Source organism: Falco punctatus, assembly GCF_963210335.1.
Source record: "Falco punctatus genome assembly, chromosome: 2".
Classification (NCBI taxonomy): Eukaryota; Metazoa; Chordata; class Aves; order Falconiformes; family Falconidae; genus Falco; species Falco punctatus.
The window spans coordinates 28,659,611-28,679,870 of record NC_137581.1 but is presented as its reverse complement, the minus strand read 5'-3'; the positions used below and the strand labels follow the sequence as shown (position 1 = coordinate 28,679,870).

The 20,260-nt window shown below is 43.4% G+C and overlaps 1 protein-coding gene across 2 annotated transcripts in view; it reads left to right on the top strand.

Annotated features, from left to right (window-relative positions):
* The window catches only part of LHFPL6 (LHFPL tetraspan subfamily member 6), a 163,425-nt gene extending 143,453 nt beyond the window's left edge, over positions 1–19,972 (top strand). For both annotated transcript variants that reach the window (XM_080377109.1, XM_080377110.1), the window contains exon 4: positions 320–19,972. In XM_080377109.1, coding sequence (XP_080233235.1) covers positions 320–438 — 119 coding nt within the window. In that variant the 3' untranslated portion in view covers positions 439–19,972. The remainder of the gene's footprint in view (positions 1–319) is intronic.
* Positions 19,973–20,260: the final 288 nt, after the last annotated feature.

Genomic DNA, 20,260 nt, shown 5'->3' with positions numbered 1-20,260 from the left:
GTCCCACCTTGGCGTGCTCAGGGAGCTGGCAGCCTCAGCTTCGGCCCTCACGTGGCGTCCCCTCTGTGTGGAAAACAGCAACTGGCCAAGCAAATGAGCTCAGAGGGCTGTCTGCTGCAATCCAGCACTTTAGAGGGGAGCCATTTAAAAGCCTGGCTCTTCTAATTGCTTGAATTACACCCCGTGTTCCCTGTCTGAGGTGGACGTGCAAGTGGGCAGAAACCTGGCAAGGTGCTTTTTCCTGGATGGGCAGAAAGGATGGTGGCAGTGCTTCCTCCCCCAGCTAACACTGTGCCTTGTCGCTCTATTTCCCTTGCAGGGACCTGCCACATCGGCTGGGCCTACTACTGCACAGGCGGGGGCGCGGCGGCCGCCATGCTGGTGTGCACCTGGCTGGCCTGCTTCTCGGGCAAGAAGCAGAAGCAGTACCCCTACTGAGCCGGGCCCGGGACACGGGCGCTGCCACACACCACGGGCTCCCCGACGTCTTCTGGATAAGGACGATGAACGAGAAATTTTTAAGTGCTTTCTCTCTGGAGTGGGCGTGAGGTGGGATGGCTGGTGGCCCGAAGGTGGGCAGGGAGGTAAACAGCAGTGCAAAGCCACCCAAAGGGACAGGTTTTCTCACCTGAGCCTGCTCCACAAAACTTTAAGCAAGGAAAACTACTCTTTGGCAAATGGTGAAATTCTGCGTGCGCCAGTTAATGGAGAGGTTGGTGAGGGGCCGGCGGTGGCCAGAGGCTGGGGCAGCGCGCGGCAGCCCCTCAGCGCGGCGCTCCCGAAAGCACACACGCATGCACAGATGTTGACCATGGCACAAAATGAGTAAAGAGGAAACTTTTTTTGGTGCGATTCTTCCTGCTTTTCCTTTTTTTTTCTTTTCCCTTTGGTTTTTGGTTTTGTTTTTTTTTTTTTTTTACTTCTCTCTGGTGGTTTAAAATTCAGTGTTGCAACACTTTTTAATCTATACATTAAACTTAATAAAAGGACCAATAAGCCACTTTATCAGTATTTTGTATATTCTCTACACGTTTTTCTTCCTCAGACATTTAGCCACTGCTTATTCAGCCCTATATAACTTTTATTAAGCCTCTGTGTTTTCAGCATTATTACAAAGATGCAACATAATTACATGGCATATGTAGCCTTTCCCTATAGTACTTTTATGAAGTGCAGTAAATGGACGTTTTTCTGTCCATTGGAAATTCCACTCACGGTACTGTAGAGCTCTGTTGGTTATGTACAACTAACAGGAAACTTCTTCCAGACATAGATTTCTGTTTCTGTTATGTTTAGCTCATTGATGTCGTATTGTGCTGTACCATGTTTATTATTTCAATATTCATTTTTGTAAAAAAAAATATATATAATATGTGCTATTTTATGTTTGTATTTGAAAAATCTCTGTAAATAAATTTTTCCTTAATCAATACTTGCAATGCATGGTCACGTCATGAGAAAGTTCCTTCCCAGATCCCCATTGGAAAAATCCTCAGAAACAGTCATGATTTTTATAACCATGCTGTATCCTCTTTCCCTGTAAAATACATACATTTAGGGTTCAGTTACATTGCTGGAGGCTAAACATCTATTGCCACTGGAGGCATTCTTGCATATCCCACATTTTTACCTGATGCAGTCGGGTGTCCCTGCAGGACTTCAGTGAGACCTTCCCCATTTTGCCCTGGCCGCTGCAGGATCAGCATTCCACACAGTACTGCAAATCCCTGTTTAAGCAACTGAAACAAGCCCTTACTTTCTTTTCTTAATATCATTGACACTGACCAAATACCTACCAGGCAGTATTCCCTGTGCAAAACACTGGAAGTGTACATACAAAACTCAAAACCAATCTTATTTTCTTTAAGAAAAACAATGTGAACTTAAAACATGGGAACTTGTAAGGGGTTTTCAATCATGCCCTTAACATATGTTACTCCCTTTAAAATTTGTTTCTCTGCTCTTGTTTTCCCAATATGATATTTCTGTGGTGTATTTCTACATTACTGTCTGTGTTCTAGTTGCGGTTCATGCTGGTTAGTAACACTTGCAGCTGTTGCAACTCTGAAATCATGCAGTTGCTTTGTACATTATGCTGGGCAGCTTTTTGGAGGTAGGTGGAAATAGCAATGTCAGCTTAGAGTGATCAATCCTGATATTACTGAACTGAATTCTATCGAGTTTCATTATAGCTTAAGCACTATTTATTTGCTTTATGGTGCTGTACAGTGAAAACAAAATTGTACCTTACCGCTCCTAAATTAGCCCATAAAAGCCCTATCACATGTGACTGCTGCTTCTGCCTGAGAAGCACACCAACCGTGCTGTGGGGGCTTGCCTCCCGGCATGCTCTCCCAGTGGCACCAGCAGCAGCAGGACATGAAGCTCTTCCGTCCTGCTTGTCCCTTCTCGTGAGTGCTCAGGACCATACCCAGACCTGCTGTGGGAGGTCAGTGGTGTTCCATATACATACTGTTCACAGTAAGTACAGATATGCCTGTTAGGGTTGTGTATTGTTGCTTTATTAAAACCCAAGGAGATATAAACACAACTTTGGCTGTGGTTCTCCTGGCTCCAGAAAGACCTTTGGCAGGTATCTCAATAGAGAAATGCTGGGTTTGTACAGTGTGCTACTGTAGAAGCATGCCTTTCCTTCCACTGAAACTGCGGTTTGCTATACAAAGTTTCAGTGATGACTTGGCTATAAAAATATAAGTGTTATTATTCTAAATTTGACCCTCTGCTGTTTATATTCTGGATCATGCATCACGGAGAACATTTTGACTTCTTTTAGATCTTCCTCTGCTCAGGTTCAGGCTTGATTTATCGTGATCTGGAACTATGCAATTACTTCATGAAGAAAATTAGATTTTTGTTACAATGCAATACAATAGACTGACTTTCTCTGAATTTCTATACAATCTCCTTTTTTTAATTTGGGCTTGAATAAAATGCCAATTTTAATAAGCCAATGATATATGCTGCACCTGCTTTGTAGCTGTTTATCATATAGCCTTCAGCTGCTGTGATATGAATAAACTGATCACAGCTTAATTAGGTTTGTCCATATTTGTGCATTTTGGTTCTGATATCCATTTTTCACTAGAATATAAATACCATTTATTATCATGGTTATCAAGCTTCACAGCTACAAACTAATAACTTCAAACTGGGCAAAAGATTGCTTTCAATTTCAGAGTATGAAGTGTCAATGAAATATTTACAATATTTACCATGTTTAATTTTCCATTTATTTATTCTTGAAGATGAGGAGCTTGGCCTTGCCTTTGTCAAAACAAAAGACATAAGCTTGCACAGGCTCCTGTGTCACTGAATTCTGTCCTTGCCATTGCTGGCAATCTTTATCCCATAATCCTGTTCATAGATTTATCAAGCTGTATTTTAAAACTATTGAAGCATTTTCCCCCCAACAACTATATTGGGAAATATATTCCCAAATCTCACTTGTTGGGTGATTAGACACTTCCTAAGTTCCAGACAGCCCTGCATTCTGGAGCTCACTGTCAACACAGATATCAGAGGTCACAGTCCACTTCCAACCAATACTCTGGGAGCAGCAAGTTTCATCTGTCACTCCTAAGTAATACAGGAGCTATATAGAAATAAATTGTTTTGTGTCAGAAGTTACCTTAGGAGCACAGCATAATTCACATGGGAAGTGACCTCTGGAGCACTGTAGTTCAGCCTCCTGCCCAAGGCAGGGTCAGTCATGAGGCCACAACAGGTTGCTCAGGGTTTTTTCTCTTCTGTTCTTGGAAACCTCCAAAGGTGGAGATACACAATGTCTCTGGCCAGCCTGTCCCACTGTCTGACTGTCCTCATGGGGAACCAGTTTTCCTTATAATTGATCTCTTCTTTCAACTTATGACCACTGTTGCTCACCCTCCTGCTAAGAAGCACTGAGAACAGCTCATCTCCACCTTCAGTCGCCTCCCCATAGGTACTGGGTGGCTGCTATTGGGTTATCATTCCCCCTCCCCAAGCCATCTTTTCACCAGACTGAATAACCCAGACTCTTGGCCTCCCTGCACAGGACAAGCACTCCAGTCCTCAGGTCCCCAGGTCCACTCCACAGAGCTGTTCCCCAGCTAGGCAGCCCCTGGCCTACGCTGCTGCAGGGGTTTCTTCCTTCACAGGTGCAGGACTTGGCATTTGTCCTTGTACTTCATACGGTCCCTGTTGTCCCATACCTCCAGCCTGTGTCAGTCCTTCTGAATGGCAGCCCTACCCCTCAGAATATTGACTGGTCCCCTCAACTTGTGTCAACTGCAGACTTGATGAGAGCACACTTCTCCAGCTCTTCCAGGTCACTGATAAAGCTGTTGAACAGGACAGGTTCCAGGATAGACCTGTGATACACCACTCACTACAGGCATCCAGGTAGGGTCTGACCAGGAGCCATGACCCTCTGATCCTTGTGATCCAACCAGGCTTTTACTCATCTGATTGCCTACCCATCCAGACAACAACATCCCATCCCGAGCAAAAAAAAAATATCTCTGGGAGCCTGTGTCAAAAGCCTTGCTAAAATTCCTGCAAATGACAATCACTGCTCTTCCCTCAATCACAAATCCTGTCCTTTCACCATGGAAGGCCACTGGGTAGGTCAGGCACTGTTTGTTCTTGATAAATGCATGCTGACTGCTCCCAGTCATTGAAATGAGGTCGTATGGGGCTACCAGTGGAAATAAGGTGTTGGGATCCTGTTGCCTTTGTGTGCTTAACTTTAGCTTTGCATGGCCAGTCGTCAACAGATCTAGAAATATGAAGGGTAGGAAAAAAATCGAGCTCTGGAAGTTGTAAATTTACTTCACATGTAAGTTTGAGTGAGGCAAGTGGAGGTGGCAGAATTTGATGCAATGCTTTATTTACCTAAGTTTGGTCATTGGGAATGACTTCAGGAGAACACATGTTGAGTAGGAAATTCTCCCACCCAAATCCCAAAGATCTTGGGACTTTCTTTGCCTGTGCAGCATAGCATGCAGTGCCAAGACTCTTGTCCTGAGCACTAGTACAGTATTTCCTGAGACGGAAAATGCAGATTCTGTCATTCAAGCATTAAGCCAGGGAGAAGCTTTTCTGTATAAGTATGAAGCATGTGAAGACCCTGTCTGGAGGGCTTTACACTTTTTCTGTAAAAAAAAAGCCATTACTTTCAGGACTTACATATTAACAAATGACTCAGATTTTCACTATATGCTGTAGATTTTGCTCCCTCCCCAAAATACAAATATATGTCTATGAAAAAAGAAAACTAACTTCAAAAATGTTTTCAAATGAGAGTTATATAGCTCCCAAGGTTAACCCCTTTGTTTCCTTCTTCTTGATAGAAAATACAGAAATCAGTTGCAACTGCAATTTATCTGTCATTCTAAGGTTCGAAATAAGTCTATGAAAAAAACTGAATGACAAGACAGATAATCTGTACATCAACATAAGCATTAATTCTACTCTACATGCTTCACCTTTCAGAGGGACAATGGTGAAATTAGATACATCTTTTTTTAGAAGTGACATTTTAGTGTAATTCCTTAAGCAGACAGGATTTTAAATATATGCTTTTGAGTATTAAGTGTTTTAATTATTATTATTATTTAAATAATGATGGATCAAAGAAAACGAGGAAAATTTTGAAGTAGCATCAAGTTCCATTCTCTTAGTGGCAGGAGAGATGGTTATTAGATTAAATATAAATGGGTGGCCTTTTTTCACGTTCCTCACCAAGAAACAAAGCATTCATTGAAATGTATATGGATATTTTAGCTGAGTAAAGATAGACTCTGACTCCTTTCATGGACAATTTTATGACCTTTTAGTCTTCTAGAAGTATCTGCTAAGAATGTCTGTATGTTAGGGATAGTCCATGTTATGCTGAGCGTATTAAATTAAGCCATCACAAGGAAAATGATAATCTGAAAGGAACATATGGCACAACTTCATTATACTTACCTACATCACCTGGGCCCAGTGCATTGTTGCCTGCTTTACTGGCTGCCTAAAGGCAGATGAACTACATGTTACTCTGCTTTAAGCATCCTCCATCACATATGGGTAACCTGTGGCCCTCAAATATCTCCTCAGATGGCCCTGTGGACCATACTGAGCATCACTGGAAATATGATCATCTCCAAACATGTCTCAACCATGATTATCACACCAGTATTTATAAAGCAGTTTATCTGTTTTAGATCATTTATAGATATCTCTATTTATTATAGATCTGTTAGGTCCTGTCTGTGGCAAGACTTAGCAGCCCAAGGAGTGAGTCCATAACCACTGAGGTAACTTACTGGACATTTTTCTCATAGGACACACATGGATGCCACTGCCTGAGTTCCCAAGAGAACACATTAAAACCAAAGAGTGCTCCCATCCTGCTTGTCCCCTTCAGATGCAGTCCCACCTGGGACAGAGGAAGATGCTTGTATACAGCTCCTGTGGCAACCTTGGTGTGTGAGACCCCTGCACTATGCCTTAACTCCAGGACTGGAGAGCAAAGACAACAGCAGTGGCCAAGATGCTCCATGTGCTTTTGAATACTGCATGCAGCCCTGCTCTGCAGACATGGAAGTCTTCATCTTCTTTTCATTCTCCAGGAGCTATAGGTAACTTTGACTCTTCACACCAGCCAGCAGAATGAATATTTAAGCACACTTAATAAACAAAGATTGCTGGACTTTGTAGGCAGAGTCACGCTGCAAAGCACTTTTGCTCCAGCTTGTCTCCAAAGGACTGAGTGTTTCATCAAGTAATGGATGGCAGCTTCCTACACAAGACTACTGAGTGGGTGGTTTTCTACAAATTCCTCTGCCCCTTAGCCCAATAATTTTGTCTTGTTCCCTAAACCTCTGCCAGATGTGACGGCTTTTCAAAAACTTGGGCTATTGAAAGCTGGTAGCTGCTAAAGGGAAAGAAAGCAGTTTGTGTGAATACTTTGTTTTCTATTAAGGATTCCAGTCATTTCAATGGACTTGGACCAAACTCCATCACCATGATCCAAAAGCTATAGGAGCCAATGGCAAATAGTCCACTGGCTTAACTCAGGCACAGATCCAATGGGCAAAATTCTGCAACTATTCTATATCTGGCTTTCTATTATGTTCTAGTAAACTGTCCATCTTTTCTTCCTTTGGAAAAAATACACGCACGTGCACACACACACATTTTATAAACAAAAAAATCCCTATAACTTTATTGGTTTTGTACTTATATAAATGTTCCTTGTCAACTGAGAATTTACTAAAACAAGATCCTACAAATGCAAAATCTATGTGGAATGTAATATTGGCAGTTAGTATTTGTTTAGGACTTACACCTTCAAAGGTCACAAACTTTTTAAAAAATAAAGTTTTGTATTGATTTTGCAGACAAACAAACTGGTGGATTTGGATAATAAAGCACCTTTTTTATGAAGCAAGCCAGCTGTGCCTCCTTATCTTGCCTGTTCCAGAGGAAGAAAATGAAAAGTGGATTAATTAACATAATGAACATTTCAAAGGATATAAAGTAAAATCTGTTATATGATGTAAGGCTGCAGTTCTTAGCTGATATTACCAGACTGGGTGGGTCTGAAGGGACTCTTTCTTCTGCCAAATGGAAACGACAAAGAACAGAAAGTAGAAACATAGCCATATACTAGGGGGTTTACTGAGGACCTGACTACAGGGTGGTGGTAGATGCTCCACACCTATAACTCACTGTGGCCCACTACCTCTGCTAGATTATATATTAGGAAGAAATTCTTCACTGTGAGGGTGGTGAGGCACTGGCATGGGTTGCCTAGAGAAATTGTGGATTTCTGGATGGGGCTTTGAGCAACCTGGTCTAGTGGTAGGTGACCCTCCCCACGGCAGGGGGATTGTAACTAGGTGATCTTTAAGATCCTTTCCAACTCAAACCATTTTAGGAGTCTATGAACTCTCCATATGAAGCATTTGGGTTAATCCCCTCCATATTATACCTCTGAAAGTATCAGTAAGAATTTTGTTTGTACAGCACTGAGGACAAATATTTCCCAGTCCATTAGTAGGGCCCCTGCATCCTATCCTAAAGTAACTTCACTTCACAGCAAGAGTAAAGGTTAGTAAAGGACTTTCTTTTACTGAATGGTAGCATCTTTTGGTAGGGAAATAAAGTAAATATCAGTTAAAACACATTCTAGAATTAGGACAATACATTTGAAATGATTAAATACTTCTTGCCTGGAGCTTAGTGGCCATAGTAAGAATTGCAGTGTGAGATAGTTGTTTTGAAGTAGCTGTCAACGTAGTATGTTTTCTACATTTCTAGGATTAATATCTAATTATTGTGCACACAGGGAGTAAAAAGACTGAGTGCATTACTACATCTACCTCTCTCTCTGCCTAAAGTTAGAACTCCTTTTCACAGAAACTGTCTCTCCCTGCTCCTGCATGTTGACTTCAGCAAGTCTGTGTGCATTGTAGCCACCCCAAGAGCCTGCCTCTTCTCAAAGTCCTGTTGTAAGTGGGATATCTGCTGCTGTTCTCCAAATTGCACTATCCAGCCCTTTGCTACAACTTGCAGCTGCAGAGTATTGCTGTCACTTCTGGAAGATTTCAAGCTGTTTCTCACTAACTGATCAGAGTACGTTGTTTCAGCATAATCCGTTACTGGAAGATGTCAAGGTACATTGCAGAAAATTAAGTGTTCATTTCCAAAGTTGTTGTTACATCCCACTCTCTTGCAGATCATTCAACAACATTAATGTAGGAGTAGTCATAACTAATACTTTTTTTTTTTCCTGGTCCTGGGGGCAACAGTACCAGCCATGACCGAATGTGTAGTGACATTTCAAAGAGAAAGCGCATTAAATGTTTAGATCTCCAATTAAATATTAAGCAATCTCCATTTGTTGTCAATGTGTAGAAGTAGTATTCACCTCTCTCTGAAGAGTGACTCTGGTTTCACCATTTATTGGTGAGCAGTTTGGCAGCTCCTCAGTCTATAAGTTGTTATACCTCCACATACTGTCCTCAAGGAATGTGAATTATAGGGAAGCTTTCTGGGCCAGTCTGTCTCTCAAGGGGAATCTGAAAGAGATTTTAGCTAATGGTGTCAGATCACTGAAGCATACCTTTTCAGGAGCTGATTTTGTGTGACCTGTGGGCCGCAGTGTAGCTACACTAAACTTGCAACTACCAAACCATCAGAGAGATCTAAAAGATGACTAGATAGAAACTGCTGAAAAATGTTAGGGGTCTGCAAATAAGATAAGCTGCAAATTCATTTTAAAGTAATATTGATAATATACTTTCATGAAGATAATTGGTATTGAAATTCCCAACGCTGCATAACCAGAAGATGGTTGCTGCTCAGTTGTTCAGTAACTTCTGATCCAAGCGATGGAGCTAGTTTTGTCTCCAGCTTTCCAATGTTAGCAAGATAGAGGTCTAATTAAATGTGTATTATGCCTCACACTTCTCCCTTCTTCCCTCCTCCCCTAATTCTACTCCTGCAAGCCATTGATGTTCCTGGTGGGAGCCACTGTATTCACTAGTATAAATACTCTTACCCCATACATGGACATTTCAGGACTGTATTTTTGAAATAGGCAAATGCTTTTCACAAAAGACTCAGCAGTCTAGTTCATATGCAGTTTCCTTTGGCAGCCACGGTAAAACCCCCATGAATGCAGCACTCAGTGCAGGGTACTTCACTGGCCTTCATAATTAGGAAACATTACTGCCTAAGCCTCGTTCAGACAGATGATTTCAACAGTCAAGAAGTAAATGTACTTAGCAGCAAAGCATGCTGTTCCTTTTTCATTGCCGCTAAGACAGCAGGACCATTCAGAGCTGCCTCAACACAATTATAAAATGTTCTGAGCTGCTTGGAGCCATTTCAGTCAATCTGAACATTTATTTCCTTCCATAGCAATGCAGAGTGAAGGCGCTGACAGTCCTTAAATGCATCGCTCAAGATACACAGCAATTCATAACACACTTCTGGGGCAGGTGGATTTAAGGTGCCCAGTGTTTTAGTTGGCACAGATATTGCTCCCTCATGCTGACCTTGTGATGATGCTTTAGCCAGCTGTGACACTGGATGGGGAGAGATCTCAGGAACAGTGGTAAAATACAGATCTTTTTCTCCTTTACATCATGGGCTTGAAGAGAGGCCAAGTACCTGGCACCTGCTGACTGTAGGCCATCGAACCATGGCACGTATGAGACAAGCAAATAAAAAGAGGTGATTGAGAACTTTTCTGCACATCTCGGACAGCATTTCTGACAGTGCCAGCAGCTAAGCCGCTAAGGCAACAGACTTGGACCCTGATTGCCACCCCAACTGCCCTGAGTACCAGCTGATCTTCACAATACAGCAAAAAGAGGTCATCCTTCAAGTAAGGAGGTAACGCTTTCCAAATTAGCACTACTTTTTTCCAGTCTACTTACCTCTAGCTTTGCACCTGTTTACCCCTCACCAACCTTACTAATTCAATTGCCTGAATCCACAGCAGTATCTACAGGCACCTATGTTTTCTTAATGGGTTAAAAAAGGAAAAAGATACTTATCTGTGTTGCTCAGTATATTCCATAAAGTTAGACTTATTTGCATTAAAAAAGTTCCCCAAAAATATCAAGTGAGGCTGACAAATGTCCTGAATATCCTTTTAATGCCTAAGTGGCATGCATTGTGGAAACTATTTACTGTCTCCTGAGTAATGGAGTCTGTGATAAGCAATTTGTTTTGTAGAAAAAATATGTCATCTCAGGTAGCTGAAGGATATTGTAATGACTTTCCCACATTGTCAATGTTCCATTGTGTCTCTTCACTTCTTAGTACACTGCTGTATCAAAAAATAGTACAAGGGAAACAAAAAAATTGCCACAAACATGTTAAACATGTTACTGTTGACTTTACCAATATTAAAACCAGAATCCAGTAGAAATCTACAATTTTTGTACAGAATGAGAGAGCTGGATTTAGGATGATGGGCCCCATTGCATCATTATTTCTTAGGTCTGAGGATGTTTCTTTCCTGGGACCTGACAGAACTTGAGGTTTCTTAAGGAGGCTTTGCATTACAGGCACAGCATGGGCTCCATCTTGTGAGCCATGCCTAATGAGAAAAAGTCAAGGAATTCTCAACTGTCATCTGATCTCAGTTCAACACTAAACCTCCAAAAATCTCCATAACACTGAGAGAGTCCATAGCTTTATTTGATTTGTGGATCAACTGCCTGTGGAGAAGGGGCATCTAAAAATAGCTGAACATGATGAAGGCACACACTGGTGAGCTTTAGCATTGGAGGAGCAACCTGAGGGAGGCAAGAAGAAAATTGGACTGCCTTCCGCAGTGTTACTGCTGGTGACAAAGTACCCACTTATTCTTAGCATCCTATAGTTCAGCACAATGACAACATTTTTGTTCTCAATATGAAAGGGCTGAACTTAAAGGGAAGCAGCCAGATTTCTCATGAGGACATATCTTATACACTTAGCTATGCTAAATTAAAGGCAGTAAATGAACAATGCTGAGAAATATCTGCACAGAGACTCATGGCCTTGGGCATGTGCTCTCTGAGAAGTGATAACTAGCCTGGACAAAGCACCATTCAGATACGGGGTTTTTTTTTTGGCATTGCGAGAAGACCAGAGCATGCAAACTGAAAGTGAGCACAGGCTGCTACAACTCACAGCGGTATCAGGATCTACACACCGCCACAACAGCCACGGCAGTGTGCACAAATGTGAGATCTTGCATGCTGGAGCTAGAAAGGCAGGCTGATTTAGGGGTGGCTTTGTACCCAGGGTAGCCAGGCATGCCCAGCGGGTGCTGTCCCCTACCTGGTAAGGACAATGCCAGCCTCTCTTGCCATGAGGAAAGCTTCACTACAGCATGTGTCACCAGAGCGACTCAGCTTGTTTCCTGCTCCCTTCCAGGGCAAGGGACTTTGGTAGATTTGGTACAGACGGGTGCTGGGAAGTTCTGTCCAGCCCGTGGCTCTCCTGTCTCACTTAGCCTAGGCAGTCCATGCTGAAAGCAGATCTTCTAGGGCTCTAGAAATGTCCTATGCCATTGAGCAGAGAACAGAGGATGTGCAGCAAGGCAACCTACTTCGCAAGCACTGCTGAGCGGCTCTTAGCATCACTACACTATGGGACCATGCAAAAGTCACCCCGCAAGGGAGGCAAAGGAGCCTGCTGAATATATGTCTGTTTATGCATCTTCTAGAAAACCAGAAGTCATTAATGAAGCTTGAGCATCTTTCCAGGTGCTCATGTCAGCATATACAACATTTTTACATTGACAGTTCTCAATGGACTTTGCAAAGGTAACTGATGGCTCTTCCCATCTGAGCGACAGGGAAAATGAGGCAGACATTTATGTAGTCTTGCTGAGGACTGCTTGTGCAAGTCCAAGGCAAAAGCAGGCCTATGAGCTAGGTCTTTGTCTCAAACCATTGTCCCTGCCATGAAGCATCACTGCCTTCTGGTAGGCACTTCACCTACATTCTCCAGGTTTTTGAAGATGCCTTAATCAACAGCTTCTATAGTTTTCCTTCTATAACAATGTTCCTCTGAAGATTTCCTTCCAGGTGATGTCTGACTTGACACCATTTCTCTGCCTGGATGTGGTTGCTATGACAGCTGCTCCCAGTTCAGCAAATCCTCATCCTGCCAATCCTCTGCAAACACAACTCTTGCATATCTTGTATTCTCTAGGAAATCAAAATATGCTTCTGTTTTTAGTCTTTTAATCTTCTCATGTCTGTGTCTCCTTTTGTTTGGAATCAGTGATGTTAAAACAGCCTTGTGCTGCCAATATTTTAACAACAGGTTTTCAGAAAAAATATCCTCACCTCAGTCTATGACAGATTTGGAGTGCTGTATTGCTTGGGCTGCTGAGAAGAGAGAGTGAGGAATCTACTTTTATGGCTTGCCTTTGAAATAAAGCTCTTTCACATAAAAATCAGGAATTCAACACTACTTGGCAAATAAATGCATCTTAAGTGCTCTTAACTGGAAGTAGTTACAGCAAACCTTCCTCCTAAAAAATCTGCTGGGTGATTTTCTGATGCTGTGAACTGTGATGCTGGATGGGCTGGGAGAGTGCATGTGTGTGCAGGAGTGGGCACTCAAAGGTGTTGGAAAAAGTCATTTTAGCAAATGTTACAGCCCACAGGGATATATATTCTTTCACTGTCCCCTGTTGCCATTTTGAAGCACACAAACACACATTACACTCACATAGGCATTATCTCTCTGTTAAAATTCTTGTCAGATCTGGTCCTCACATCTCCACTCTGTTAAATGAACTGAACTCAGATTCCCCTTGCCCCCTGACTTATCTACACTGATTTGCATGTTAATAGCTTTCCTTCCCTCAGTCAGTTTGTTCTACCCTCTGCTTGATTTGCTCTCCACAGTAATTTCGACTGGGATCCTTGCCCTCAACTCACAGCAAGGGAAGGAAACTGATGCAAAGGGAATGCAGGGGAGCAGGGATTCCATCCTTGAGACTCTTTTGCTTTCACTACCATTGCCGTTTCTCTAGGCAAAGCCATGCTGGGCAAAGCTGATTGTCTCCTTGGATGCTTTGGATGCCTACCAGGGTGCAATGGACACTGTTCTGCTCATCTTCCCTTCCTAGATCCCTGTTTTTGGAATCTAACTCTGATAATTTCCTTGTTTACTTATGTTTTCTCATCCCTAAAGTCTCATGGCTCCCCGTTCTGTAACTCTCCTCTCCCCATTCTTAACAGAGGTCAGCTTTCAGGGTAGATCTCAGCTTATCTTTACTGATGAAGCCAGCTGAGATAATGGTCAATAGTAGAAATAATAGCCATTCACCCACTTCTAAACTTTCCAGAAACCTTAAGACAAAACTGGCTCCTCTAAACCAACAGCTTTGCCCTGCAAGCAACCAGGCAGCTGGGCAAGGATCATTCTGCCCAACTGCTGGCAACTTGGGTGGATGGTCTTAAGTTGTGGAAAAACAAATGTCTTTTCCATGATTCTCCATTTTTGTACTCTGACTTCCTCATAGAAAGCAGCTTTCCAGTGACAAGGAGGAGAGGGATGGCTGCCTGCCACAGCCCCCAGCAAGTTCTGTGAGCAGCACACAGCTACTGGTCCATTGAGTCTGGTCCCTTGTATCCCTGCACACTGCTGCATCAGCTCAGGGCACAACTTCAGAGCGTGCATGTGTGGGGAAAAGCTGCTGCTGTTGTACAGTTTCAGTTGAGTTTTCTCAACTTCCTGGTTGACTGCCAAAGAACTTGAGGCTTAATTTCCCACCTTTGAGTTTCTCTCCCCCTCAGGATCTTCCCATCTGCTGCATTTCATCTTGCCCAGGTAAAGCTATGCTTGCCAGCCTTCCCCTTCCAAAAATACTGCAGTGTTTGTTTTTGTTCCTCCAGATTGTGCTGGCTCTGACTCTGTGTACTGTGACTACTGACTCATGGTCCTGCTGGTCACCTCTATCGGTTTCCAAAGTTTTCATTATCTTCTGCTCTTTGCAGCTCTGCACAGACACTTTTGCCTCATAATACTTAGCAATCTGTTAATGTGGCCACTGTAGAGATCTGCTTTTATATTTAGTAACATCACTCATCAGTGCAGGATTTTTTCAGTAAAGGAAGTCTAAAAAAAAGATCATCAGCTGTTCCTATGGTTTTTCTCTGCAAAGACTGCAGAGAAAAATATTCTACTGAGGTTTTATAAGCAAGCGAACTGCACTACCTGATTTTTTCGTTTTGATTTTGCATACATTTTCCAGACTCTCAGATTAAAAAAATATCTGGCACATATTCTGATATGTTACTTGCTGAGTGCTTTTAAATGAGCCTAAATGAGGATTGCGTGCAGTGGAACTGGGAACTTGAACACAGGACAGAGTGGAATTAGCTTTATCCTGAGGCCCCCTTACAGGGTGTAAAGAAAGACAAGTCTTATTGTAGTTTTACAGCATAGTAAACTGCACTGTCTTCATGTCTTCCTGGGATTCCTTAGACCTGTAAAAGGCCAAGGTAGCTGATCGGACCTTAGTGGATTCAGCTGTATCCACCAGCTTAGAACAAGAGACACTTTGACAAGCCTCACATGGTTACAACCCAGTATTATCCTAGTGCAGGGCAAGCACAGCACCAGCTCTCGCTTCAAAGCCTCTGCACTCCATTGGTGGGGATCGAGGCTGCCAAGTCCAAAAGCTGGGATGGATGGGCTGACAACCTGCTCCACATGCATAGCACCCATGGGAAACCTTGCAGTCCCCTTATCTGTTTCCCACCAGAGGATCAAAGCCCTTTGAATAAAACAAAAGCCCCAGATTAAAACCCCTTCCCTTGGAAGGTCGCCAGCCCCCCATTCTTCTCTCCCACTCCTCTTTTGCCTTCAGGCTGGCCTTTTTGCATGTGTTTATTGTTCAGCCCCTCTCTCCCAGCACTGCATGCAGATGGTGAGGCTTGGCAGCCACCTGGGCCAAACCTGACCCACCACTTCCCCTGCCTGCTCCATGGCCCCAGGACTACATCCACATCCCAATGCTGATCTTCACTCCCACTGCGTGGGGCAGGATGGTCACCACATGCTCTCACCCTTCTGCCTCTCACGGGGTACCCGCCTATCGACTGTACCTAAACAAGATTGAATGCGGCGGGCGCCAGAGCCTTTGCTAATTGCACCCCAAGGCTATGAAATTCTCTGATAACAAATCATGCTGCCTAACGCAGGCTGCAACATTTCTCCCTGCTGAAGCATGTCAGCCAGCGCAGCCGGCATTTGTGCCCTTTGGATCCGACAGCACTGCGTCAACCCAGGAGGGGGAAAGCTGTTTTATGAAGACGTCTGCTGCCTTTTCAGCTGCCAGCAAGTACAAGGATTGGGATTCTTTGCCCTTCCCTCCATCCACCGCCAGATTTTTCTTGGATCATGTTTTTGCTCAGAATTCACTGCAATTCAGGTGTCACTGGCAACTATTTCCCACATCTGGTCTAGCCAGGTTTCAAACAGAGCAAAACTTTATTGCTGAATGTTATATGGGAGAAAAAGGGAGGGTAAGAGACAGGTCCATGGAGTTCTGGCTCCTGGTGACTGGTCTCCAAGTGAAGACAAGTTTTTTATGATCAACCTTCAGCTGATATGTTTAATTAACTATTTCATCATTGTTGATCATGCTTCTTTGCCTCTGGGTCCAGTAAGGATCAGAGCCAACATACCGTCTTTGTGAAGAGTGAATGCTATGCCTGTAATGTGACCCAGACTGCCAGCAATGGATTCACAGGTATTTTCCTGAATATTTTCTGTGTCTCTGTTTGAAGTGAGTGCTCCCAGGTCAGCAGAGTTTCGTTGTCAGACTGGATCTCTCGGTATTTCTTCACTGTCAGAAACTGCCTGGGCAACCAGGAGTGATGGAAGATACTGGTAGAGGCCTGGTGAGGAGAAGGAAACAGAGACGTGAGCTGAGGACCTGAAAAGAGCAGGGGTTGTAGCTGCAAAAAGAAAGTTTTTGGTGTCTGTTCTGGGGGTAGTGTCCAAGGGACTGAAAAAAGCTCTAACAATGGCTAGAGTAAGGACTGTCATTCCTTCGGGTTTTGTATTTTAGGACACAGGCGGTATTTCAGACAAGGATAGCATTGCCAAGGCTTCACAATGAAACAAGAAGAACATGACAGTGATGTCTGTCAAACATTTCCAATATACCAGCTGGACACTGGTCTGTGGTCTAAATATTTTCTCTGTATTTGTTGGGAAACATGTCTGTGTCCCCAGCTTCAACATGAATTTTCTGAAGCTGTTTGAGGAGCATGTTGTTAAAAAACTCCTATGGACAATTCTTGTCATTTCTCCATATTTTTTTTTTTTGTTTGTTTCCTTCCAAGAAAGCAGCAACAGCTCCTTTTGTGATGATCACGCATGGGTTTGTGCTTGATGAGGATGGACCGCATGCTCTCTGCCATAAACTAAGGTGAGACCAGGTCTGCGTGGCCATGGCAGGGCACATTCTGCCTTTGTGCGCAGCTCTGCAGCTGCAGGTGGGATTCACCTCCAAGACAGGCTGCTCTCCAGCCTTGGCAAGTTAGCAAGGGCCTTTCAGTTTGCCTCAGGTTTTTCTGCCAGCCCTTTGATGCACACAGAATGGAGGGAAATCTGGGTGAAGCAGGTAACTGTAGAAAGTGCCATGGAGACCTCTGTACCAGCTTGGAGATAAAACAGACACAGATTCTCATCATTCAGGAAGTGGAGATTCATTTGCCACCCTTAAGAGCTAAACCAACACTGCAGATATTCAGATTTGTGGCAGTAGGTAACCCAGGGATTCCGGACTTCAAAGAGATGGGTAGGCTGGCAAAGTCCCTGCAGTTTTAATCTCTCCTCACTCTGTTTGCATGGTTAGGGATTAACTTCCATACTATAGCTTTTCCACCTAGGAATATAAATGTTATTCACCTGTCTCAGAGAAGTGTTCATGAGGATTAACAGGGATTTGGGGTTTTTATATGACCTAGATGTAAGGCTTTTTATGTGACCTAAGGCTGAGCGATACACGAAATAAAATGGGCTATACTATATGTTCCCATTTGAAATACTGGCATCAGAGCCATGATGGTTTGGAACCAAGTTGTTTCTTTCCTTCCTTGTTTTGCTTGCCATGGAGACTGAGGGGCTGTAACACTGCCATGGCCCTGGCCTACCCCTGAGCAAAAGGAATTTCACTGTTGTGTAGCCTCCCACCAGAGAACACAACATGCTCAGTGCACTGGTATCAAAGGTCTGGCAGCAAGGTAAGAGCCGAGTGGCTTGGCTTGGTTTGGTCTGATTAGCTTTGCTTTGCTCTCTGGTCTGACTCTCACAAAGAGAAATGGATTTGAGGAAGAAGTTCTCTATTGAAATGCTTTTGGGTGAATAATTAACACTGAAGTAGATGCCTACACTGCAGTGTCTGGAAGCTTCTTCCCTTTCACATAGATGTCCAGGCTGTGTCTTGATCCCATACTGGGACCAGCAAGGACAGGCTCGTTCCTCCCTTTTCACTCCTCCAATGCATTTTAATGAACGCCAAATGAACTCACACACCACCTTCAAACAGGAGCCACAGCACATGCCGGTCGGTGCCAGCCTAGAGTGAGACAGCAGGACTCGGGGGGCTGCTTGTGGGGGTGTGCTACCCCCCATCCCATCCTTTATTTCCTTAACAACGAACCACCAGTGGTGGTGGTAACGAATGCCTCTGGTCCCTGCTGGCAGTATTTGACTCCAAGTGGCTTTGGGGGTTTGCCTCGAGATCTCACAACACAGATAAAGGATGGGGTCTAGCAATCCACCCAGCCCAGTGACTCCTGGGGTGAGGCAGAGGCCGCACAGCCCGGTGTGGCTTCAGCAAAAGCCAGAAAGACCCCCGCACTTCGGTACCAAATCCCCTGCCCCGTGCTGAACCGTCAGGCCCACTGACCTCTAAGGGCCACAATAACGGACTTAGTCCCACCACACCATGAGCAGAAAACTGGCATTTAGAGTCCTCTGTTTTGAGGACGGAACACAAACCCTGGACAGGTTGACAGACCTGAACCTCTCTCCTCTCCAAGCAGGGATGATTCTTTGGTAAGACTTGTGACTCCAGCTACGTTGGATGTTACCCAGGGAAGTATCGTTAACTAAAGCACTGAACCCTGAACTCGAGCTGGATTGTTGCAGTAAGTGTATTTATCAATGGTGATTTTGAATTTGTTATATCTGTCACCTTAATAATTCAACTATTTTTATCAACTTGGCAAAACTGTTTCAGGGAAAGTCCTTGAACGGGACTCTGACAGGCAAACGTTAACTCTGATGAGTGACTGTTCATATATATATATAATCCTTTAGATTTAAACCCGTTGACCAAGTCTGAGACTAGGATTGGATCTGGCCGCACCTAGGCTCCTCTCTGAGAAGGAGTTTAGAAAGCAAGGGGACCCTTTCTGCACTTCATGGCTCAGTGGGAGGGCTGTCCTCCCCCACCCCCAGCCACCGCTCAGCCTCTTACCTCTTCCCATGACAGTGTGGCAGCAGCTCGTGTTGGAAGACATATCTTGATGAAAGGGGATTTCACAGCCAGCACAGAACAGAGTTAAGTCCTTGGGAAGACCCTGCTCTGGCTGAAACCCCAGGCACTAATATCTTGATGTGTGCTCAGACAGACAAAGATTTCTGTTTTTCCACCTTAGTACAAGTGTACAATAAACACAACCTTTTTAATGGCTGAAAAACCTTGGAAGAAAGTGTTGCCTGACAAGCTGTCCCACGTGGCCCCTTTGCAGCCACAGAGCTGTGCCATGGGAGCAGGAGGCTTGCTCACACTTTATTCCTGGGACCTCTTCCACAATCCTTGGAGAAAACATTCACTGTGAAAAGCCTCCCCCTTCACGCAAACTCTGACATATTGCAGTCACCTATTATGTAGTAAAAAACAGTAATCTATTATGTAGATTTTATGGATCACTTATACAAATTACAGTGAAACCTCAGTCCTGACTGTGGTTTAAAATAGACTGCAATACAGCAGTAACAGCAATAAAAACAACAACAGCAATAATAATAATGAATTGATAAAAGGATATATCCATTAATGTTACTCCTCTATGCAAGTACTTGATAATAGAAAAGTATTTTTAGCCTGCAAATTATTTATTATAATATTGTCTTTATTCTTTATGGCTTCAGAAGTATGAGTCAGGTTTACAGAGTCCTACAGTATTTTAAGACACAGAAAAATAATTTTCTTCTCTGAGCCATCAGATTGCTTTTATATGAAAAGAGGTACTTAGATTTGTGTTTTAATTTTATGGAAGATTCTGTACATTAACACATCTTCCTGCAGAGGAAAACCTCTCTTTTTAGTAATGCAGTGTATTAGAGGTCTCTTGGGAGGAAATTTTCAGCACAGAAGTTTTACTGGCAGTCTAAGCAACCTGTGGAAGTACATCTCCGTACTGTGGTGACTATAGTTAGGACTACCCTTTTTCTGGAAAAGATGAAACCCCTGGAGAGTTGTGCCTGATATGCTCAAAACAAAACACCGAATCTTGTTAATCCAACCTCTTTAGCCAGTGCTGCTAAAAAACTTTTACAAATTATTTCATGTGCAGTGTTCTTCCTGTATCGACTCTAAAACAGCAGCTGTCTGTCTTTCTTCTGCCTTTCCCCAGTGAAGCTTTTCCAAAAATTTTATTCAGTTTACACCAGTCCCATTTCTCCTGTTTTCTGACTGAGACTTTTCTGAGATCCTCACGGG